The 8912-nt window shown below is 33.4% G+C and overlaps 1 protein-coding gene across 2 annotated transcripts; it reads right to left on the reverse strand.

Moving 5' to 3' along the window:
• Positions 1-976: 976 nt before the first annotated feature.
• Positions 977-4978, reverse strand: LOC132615262 (LEAF RUST 10 DISEASE-RESISTANCE LOCUS RECEPTOR-LIKE PROTEIN KINASE-like 1.1). Of its 2 annotated transcripts, XM_060329831.1 has the most exons (5): positions 4844-4978; positions 3232-3578; positions 2728-2760; positions 2291-2539; positions 977-1972 (listed from the first exon to the last, which is right to left on the reverse strand). In XM_060329831.1, the coding sequence occupies exons 1-5, from the start codon at positions 4852-4854 to the stop codon at positions 1035-1037; spliced, it is 1578 nt and encodes a 525-aa protein (XP_060185814.1). In that variant the 5' UTR covers positions 4855-4978; the 3' UTR covers positions 977-1034. The 2 variants fall into 2 exon arrangements, with proteins under 2 accessions (XP_060185814.1, XP_060185813.1); XM_060329830.1 differs by lacking the exon at positions 4844-4978 and having other exon boundaries at positions 3232-4810.
• Positions 4979-8912: the final 3934 nt, after the last annotated feature.

An 8912-nucleotide genomic window follows, 5' to 3' on the forward strand; every position in this document is an offset into this window, starting at 1 on the left:
CAAGAGAAAAATGAAGTAGAAATGGGAGAAGACTCCAAAGAAGAGTTTGCTTCAATATTTTTTATATATAATTCCACAAGGCACAGTGAACCTTATGGTTGGATAGGTAGAGCAGAAGAAAAAATATGGATGGTTGGAAAGAATTAGTTATTTCTTTCCGCCGGGATATGGATTCATTATTTTCTTTTTTATTTCTTTTCCTTCTTCTTTTCATTCTTATAATCTTTTCTTGCATTATGACAAAACTAATAATTTTCCTTTGTCCAGGATTTATTATTCATGTTCCATGCATGATTTACATTTTGCAAATATCGATTGAGTCGCGAAACAAAATCGAACTAACTAAAGTTTATCAATATCCTCCCTACAAATTTGTAACAGTTTTTGTATGAATTTGAATGTAACATTTAGTCTCTTATCTGTTGTTGTTTTGCTTTTTCCTTTACTAATTTAAGTTATCTAAACTTAAAATGCTAGATTGGTCAAGACGAAGGTGCAACGATTGACAAATTGATTATATACCTAATAAGCTAAAGAAGTAACACCATTCTTTTCAGTATTGTTTCTATCTTATGTTTCTTCAATTTTTATCTTTTTGTTTTCCAAGTTTAAATAGCTAATTTTAGTGAGTTGTTTCCCATTTATGTTGAAATGTTTTCGACAAATACTTTCAGGCAATTTCATATATAGGACGCTAAACGAATTATAAAGAGAGGATAGAATCATGAATGATATTGGGTTAGTATTTTGTTTTACCGAAAATATGACACTAAAATTGTTTGTTTATATACATGATAATTTAATTAAGATATTACACTTTGTTTAGATTAAAAACAAAATTAAATATTTTATAAATATATGATTTATTAATTTTTTAACAACTGGGCAACTTCACTAGTAGTATATGATATGATGATGATATGATATTTGGATGCAAATAGGCAGGGAACTCATAAACAAGCACAGAGCCAAAAAGAATGAGAAGAGAGTGAAAGTTGAAAATTAATGAAGTTCTCATTAACATCTAAGGAATTTTACCCGCTAATACTAGCTGTGGCAGAGCAGCTAAACCACTTATCATTCACAGAATTCGGTGAAACAGGTAATTTAGATTTCATCAATTGTGCATCATCTTCTGATTCATTATCAATGATGTTAATCTCCACTTCCTTCTGGTTTTCAAACTCTCCCCTCTGAATTGCCTTTAGAATTTCTAACACTTCATCCATTGTTGGCCTCATCTCCTTTTCAAGTTGGAGACATCGAAAAGCTAGCTCTGCAACTGAAGTAGTCATTCTCCTAACTTCAGGATCGGACTCGTAACCAAGAGATGGATCGATCAACTCCTCGAATTCACATTTCAAAATCTTGCTTATTGCAAAGTTAGCCAAACTGATTTCATCCCTATGCCTTCTTATATCCACAGCAAGCAATGATGATATGATCTCAATAAGCACAACTCCAAAACTATACACATCACTTTTACTAGTTAGCTGAAAGCATGCATGGTAATCTGGATCAACATATCCAGGTGTCCCCTGAGGTGCAGTTGATATATGAGTTACATCATTTGGAAAAAGTCTCGAGAGCCCAAAATCTGCAACTTTGACACAGAAGTTGTTGTCAAGAAGAATGTTACAAGTCTTAATATCGCGGTGTATTATGTCAGAAGCGTGGAGATAAGCTAAAGCGCTAGCAGTTTCTATGGCAATTTTCATGCGGATAGGCCATATAAGGGTTCTGTTCTTTGCTTTCTGGCCATGCAGGTGATCAGCAACTGTTCCATTCGGGATGTATTCATAAACCAGGAGGAGTTCACGACTATGCCTCGAGGTGCAACCGTAAAGCATAACAAGATTTTGATGCCTTAAGAGAGTAAGAATTTCAATTTCGTTCTTAAATTGCACCATCCTCTTGGAATTTTGCTCGTATAGGCGTTTCACTGCAACTTCTCTCCCATCACGAAGTTTACCTAATAATTAAAATACATTGTTAGCTTCTGAAATATTTCATGAAACCATAAGCATTGATATAATAATGCAGAACTCTGCCTAGTGCTTTTCAAATGGGATTTTTCATTTTTCGGCCTATCGTCCGAAATTAACTACGAGCGCTAGCCAAAATGTACAAAACCTATAGAGTGATTATGTATATTATATGTATTATACTTAATATACAAAATATATACATTTGCTGGCTATTATTCTTTTGAGAGTTTCAAAAATGTAATTATCCCTTTTCAGAGGGCTTTGGTTAGGAAATCCATGACTTGATTTAAGTGGCTTATTACCATAGTAAACAGTTCCAAAACCTCCATCTCCAATCTCTCTGGAGGAATCGAAATTATTGGTGGCTTCTTGAAGAGTAGAGTAGGAGAAGACGGGGACCCCAAAGTACTTGCTACCCCCTTCAAGATCTTTTCGAGCAGAATATGTATTTCTTGTGAAAGAGTGAGAACGACTGCCTTTTCCTTTCTTGAAACGCCAGATAACAATACCAAGGCAAATTGAAAGGGTCAAGCCAATCACTACAGGTAAGGCTGAAACAGACACAGGAAATTTATCAGATTTTGTTTGAAAAATGGCTACAGAAAAGTGGATAGAATTCGACGAAAGCTATCAGTGGTTAGACTTGGCATCTCAAAATAAGGAGCATACTTGAATGAAATGGGAGAACATAGAAGAACATCTGGTAATATGAAAAGGATTTGAAGTTATAGATTGTTACCTATAACTAGAGTTCGTCCTGATTTTCTTTTTGCTGCAACCAAAGCAAATCATGAAAATGTTAGACTTGGTGCTTGCTCTGAGATGACTGAAAGTTCACTAGATGAACAAAAAATGAACATGAATTAGAGAAAGCCCACGGTATCATATAACTAGCATAAGGATCCATAACATGAACATCTAAAACATATTGCAGAGTAGGTGAAGGAAAATAATTTACTTATAATCTCAATACGTCCCTGAATGTTCTCCACACTTCTTTACAACAGAAAATAAGTACTTGCACCCCTGTTTATAATAGTGCAAAACCTACTTCAACTAGAAACTAGAAAATCTATTCCAATATTATTTTGATTACAAATCTTATTAAGACATGAACTAAAGACACTATCAAATATTAAATACTAAACAATTTAGGTTTCATACTCTTAACTTTGAATTAGTCTTCCGACAGTAGGGAAGATTGGTTAAGTATATAAACTTCACTTTGAAAGTAAAATATTACCTGTGGGATTAGAGGAACAAAGAAATTTGTTGTTGCGGTCAGTTAAACATCGACCTCCATCATAGTAACATCTACTACAATCATCAGACAAGCTCCACCGAATTGTAAAATTCGCAGTTAAGCCATCAAACAAGCTACTATTTTGAGACCGTGCCTTCCAAGTAACTGGCAAATGAACCAGCGAGCAGTTATCCAGAATATCTTCCTCTGGTGCATCCCAGGAATCTTCCTGTTCTCTACTCGGATACTTGTAGTATATGCTGAAGCCATTACATTTAGTATAGTTCTGATAGTCGCGAAAATGTTGATCATTCGTGCTACTGTTGATGTCTAGACCGTCGTTGCATCTGAACAAGGTAAGTCTGGGTTCAACGATTCTAAACGAGACAGAAGGAGAACTTGAAAACCATATACTTCGATCAAAAGATTGACAACTGTTCTTTGCCAATAAGTCCTTAAGCCTACGGTCTAAAACTCGAAAACCTTCATTAAACTGCCGATGTTCCCGAGCACTGTAAACATTTCCTCCCAAATGAACATTTGGATATGGCATAATATTGCAATCTATGGTGGACAACCCACAAGCAGGTTGTGAGGATAAGGAGAAAGGAAAACCTACGTTTCCTAGGATCCCACAGTTGAATTCCTTGGGGCAGCTACTATTTTGGGATTGGTTCTGAGCTTGAGCTGAATGAAAGATAAGCAACTGATAGAAAATCAAGAAAACTGACAAATAATTTAATTCCACCATTCTGAATTCAGGTACTAGCAATAAATTGTCATAAGATCTATGCAAAATCAATAGTACAAGTTAGTTTTTCTGCATTTATGTATAATTTCTATTCTTGTTCTTTTCCTGCATCACATATTTGTATGTATATCCTATCCCTTGACTTGGAATTTTATACCTCTGGCTACTTTAGGAAAGAATCAAAAAGGAGGGCTGACAAAAGTGGGATCTCAAGACTTGCAAGATGAAAGACATCACCGACTATTGACTAGCCATTGAAGACTTTTCAAACTAAGTGAATATTTTCTTTTATTCAACCAATATAAACATGTTCTCAAGTTATTGGGTTGACATTATTCCAAATTTTCCAAAGTCTCTTGCCATCTTTTTCTCAGTAGTGGTAGAGAAAATAAGAATCAAGCATGGGGTTTTACGGCTTATTAAAGCTAATGCGTATAATTGAAAGAGGTGACATATTTTATGCAGTTAATTTATCTAGGCACTGGAAAACACATGTTGAGACTTCTCTAAAATTTGAACCGGAAGTGTAGGATAGTTCTGAGTGTCTAAATGAATTATAATGGCAAGTTTAAGAGTCTGTCAATGTATTTCACCAAATTTATTTTCTTTAATTCCACCAATAAAAAACAGGTCCATAAGTTATTGGATTGACATTATTCCAAAATTTCCAAAGTCAATTCCCATAATTTTCTCAGTATTTATTGGTAGAGAAAAGGAGAATCAATATTGAGTTTGTCTTCTCTCTTGAAGTCTCCAGACAGATAGAGACATTACAGGTAGTTGTAGGAAGTTAACAAGGGAAAGTTTTAGACAAAAATTATATAACCAAGCTATAATAGAGGGATTCCAAGTTTACCTTACATTTTAGTCATCCATGAAGACTTGAATCTGAATTCTGACTCCTTTTTTCAACCAATTGAACAGAGAAAAGGAAAAGAAGGCACAAACATTTTTTTAAAAGAAAGTTTATTAAAGAAAAACTTGTTTGTTTCTCCAACATCCAAAATTGGTACTCCCCCGGTTTAAAATAAATGACCACTTAGACTTTTTATTTTGATTCAAAATAAGTGTGCACTTACATAATCAAGAATGAATTAATTATTTTCTTCCAAATTTATTTATATTTATATAAGTAAGTTTTATGTAATCAAAAATTATATTAATTAGATAGTGTTTAATTAAGGGTAGCTTAGTAAAAATACTTATTTCTTTCCAAGAGTTAGTATTTTTTTAAAGAGTGTGTTAAAGGCTAAGTAGACGCTTATTTTAAACCGAACGGAGCATCATTCCTTGAACAGGAGAAAGTATCATTCTTTTTTAAAAGGACGAAAGGAAGTCTAAGTGAACACTTATTTTGAACAAGAGGGAGTATCATTTCTTTTGGAAGGGGCGTAACATAAATAGGAAAATTGAAACACCCCCCACGCACCCCACAAAATTCACCAACAAACCTTACAATGTAGTGATATCATAATTCATAAGGAGTCTCCCGTATAAGTTCAATTCTCATTATTCCCTTTCCTGTTCTCCAATTTAATAGAAAAATTAAAATTTAGAAAAAAAATAAATTCTAATGAAGTGTTCATCTCTACCCGACCCAAAACACAAATATGATTTCTCCCTTTTACTGTAATTCTTGTTGACCCTGAAGCAACCAATTAGGTGAATTTTTCAAGGGGCTGTTTTGTGCGCCACCATCAAATTGTATTGGTCTTGTCAATGTATTTGTCATCAAAGTTGGAAAAGCAGTGCAAAGATGAGTAGATAACTCACAAAAACAGAATGTTGTTGGTCCTTATTTATACAAGATATTATAGCACCAAAGGATTATCTTGCGTCTAGGCAAAGGTGACCAAAGATCAGAGTATCAGCAGGCTAATTGTCACTTTCAGTAGTAGTGACACGGCAGCAAAAATATCTTTAGTCATAGAGCCGCCACTCTACAGAGTGGAGTATCGCTTTCAGGCTTTCAATCTTTTTCTTTTTAAATTTTTTAAATCAGGCTTTTAATCTGTATGTCAATAGAAAAAAATGTGATACACAGTTTACTGAAAACTTGTGCACAATTTCGCCACAGCAAAAATATCTTTAGTCATAGAGTCTCTGTATACGGAATGGTGTGTGAAATATAGCAAAATTGTCTGAAGGGATACTACTACGATTGCACCGACGCCTTATCACTGGACCATAAGATAAGGAAGGGAAAAGCAGGTATTGAGCCAGAAATGAATTTAGAATTTGAAGCTTATGAGTTTCTATAACGATTAAATTAATACAACGATAGTAACTGAATTTACAATCAAACACTTATAGATATTTAATGAATTTTTTAATTATATATATATATATATAGAGAGAGAGAGAGAGAGAGTATCTTGGTAAAAGTTATTGAGTTTAGGTGAATCCGTGATCGACCCTCTAGATCCGCCTTGGATTAAGGTGCAATGACTGATCTACAACAAACTCACTGCCAGATGTTGGTGGAATACGAGTAAGGACGTCTTAGTTTGCCCAAGTCTCCTAACTTGAAGGATGGGTACTAAGACTCCCTGTCACTATCCTTTATCAAGCAGATTTACAAGAGTTTTGGCTTTCCCAACCAAATAAAATTTCTGGAGCATAAAATTTCTTTCTCCTATTATATTCATATGCGGTCCTAACGTCGCTACTCTTACTGCTAGCCTCAGAATATCATCAACTGGTCTAAATGAAAATGTTACCTAATTTGTGGACCATTTTTGAGCTTCCAGAATGGTCACCACTTCATATTTCCGGCACATCAACCAATGTACAGAAACGTACAGTTGGGACTAGAGTTTCATGACTAACTCCTCAGTAAATATGGTGTTCACATCATATATGTTTTACACCTTAGATTGTCGACTCTGTATATCCCACAAGTATGGCCTACTCACAACACATCTTTTCAAATTTTGTCCCGAAGGCTAGGATTTATATGCGAAAAGTTTAAATTTAATATTTCGTTTAAAAATGTTAATTCTTAATTGCAGGACACGTGACACTACCAGCTGCTAAGTTTCCGCCTTTTGAAAATAAGGGCAAATTACCCTATTTAGTAATTGTGAGGGCATATTTGACCCCAACTATAAACAGAGGTCAAATTTGTTCCATTTCACATAATTTAAGGGAACATTTAACCGTTTATCCTTTCTTTTATGTTATGTATAATTATTTACTCAAAATCTATATTGATATTATTTTACAAAATAGTATTATATGATTCGACATACACATGCCAAGAGAATAGATATGTAATGAATTTGGTTAATTAGGAAACTATTTTGCTTCCATGAAGTCGTTTGATTGGAGGTTTAATAATCCTTTAAGGGGCTGTTTGGATGCATTTGTTCACATTTTGGTTATTGATATTAGTTAATACCATATAAATTTTATATCAAAACTTTGATGTTATATATAGGAGGTGGGATTATAATCCTGAATTAACCTTGATTTGAACCAAACGACTAAGAATTAAGATTGACATAAAGAAAAAATAATCTTTTGTCTGCTAAGAACTTCCAAGAAAAGAGAGAGAGAGAACAAACCTTTTTGGTCCAACACATGTTAATGTTTCAAAGTTGACTTTGGTATTTTCCTGGTCAAAAGTGAGACTATTAAAAGATTGTCAAACGGGCGACAAACTTTTATAACTAAATCATTTATCAATTTCAAGGACTACAATCAAAAGATATAAACTTTAATATGTAACCGAGTCAACAACGTTGTAAGTGAATTCTCTACTCAAAATGATTTACTTGTATACATATAACATACAAAAAAAAAAAATGCTTAATATATATGAGGCCTTGTAAACTTATCTTTTTTTCCATTTTAGCACCTCAACTAAGTATTGTTCGTATTAAACCCCTAAATTCGTCCTCAAGTGTGTCTATCAAACCCTCTAAATCTGATTTTTTTTAAAAGCGAAAATTAAATTAGGGAAAAATGAAGGTGAAGTAATATTTTAGACATGTGGTAGGCTATTTTTTAGATCATGAATGTGTCGATTTCTGCTCTTCCACTGCCAGCTTAATTAAAAGCTACTGTTTTTCCCCCTCTCAATTGCTGCTAATCTTAACTAAAAGATGGAATAATTAAATTAGAATATACATTAGCATGTTACTACACTAAAGATGAAATACTATGTAAGTTGGATTGTGTTTGATAAATACACTTAAGAAAAAGTTCAAGGGTTCAATAAGAAATACATTTGGTTGAGGTGCCAAAATGAAAAAAAAAAAAAAAAAGACAAATTTAGGGAGCCGCATATGCATTAAGCCATATATATATATATATAGTATCCTATTCGAAAGAAGAAGAATTTTTAGCTATCGTGGATTCCATACTATACATATAAACTAATAACAAGAATCTATCGACTAGCATATCAAGTCGAGGGGGAAGAAAAAGTAAACAAATAAAAACAATTAATAAACTGAGATCCGTCCTGTTTGTTTTCTGAAAACTTTTTCAACAAAATAGTAGTATTAGAGCATTTCTTTTTGCATTTTTAATTTATTTTTTTCTAGTGTCCGTTAGTTGAAACAGAATTTCGAATTACTCTTTTCACGTGCTTTTGTAAAAATTTTGAATTTCTTTTCAATTTTTCCCCATTCTAGTAAAATCTGATCCTTAGATTTACATAAGGCTTAATGTACATCCAGCCTTCTAACCTTGTCTCTTTTTTCTATTTTGACAACTTAATTAAATGTTGTTCGTATTAAACCTCTAAACTCGTCATTAAGTGTGTCTATCAAACACAATCTTACTTACATAATATTCTATCCACTATTAAAAAAGCGCCCATTAGCCACGGTTTTTGAGCAACGGTTTCATAAACCGTGGCAAAACTAACCAAAAAATACAAAATTTTCTACGTTTAACAAACCGACGTTAAAATAGCGTGGGC

Source organism: Lycium barbarum, chromosome 10, assembly GCF_019175385.1.
Source record: "Lycium barbarum isolate Lr01 chromosome 10, ASM1917538v2, whole genome shotgun sequence".
Taxonomy (NCBI): Eukaryota; Viridiplantae; Streptophyta; class Magnoliopsida; order Solanales; family Solanaceae; genus Lycium; species Lycium barbarum.

What these genes read in the sequence shown, in the direction of transcription:
- LOC132615262 (XM_060329830.1), bottom strand. Translation starts at nt 3,982, where the DNA reads ATGGTGGAATTAAATTATTTGTCAGTTTTCTTGATTTTCTATCAGTTG. An exon ending in TTGTTCCTCTAATCCCACAG is followed by an intron (nt 2,761 to 3,231) that starts GTAATATTTTAC and finishes CTTTGGTTGCAG; the next exon opens with CAAAAAGAAAATCAGGACGA. An exon ending in AGGACGAACTCTAGTTATAG is followed by an intron (nt 2,540 to 2,727) that starts GTAACAATCTAT and finishes TGTCTGTTTCAG; the next exon opens with CCTTACCTGTAGTGATTGGC.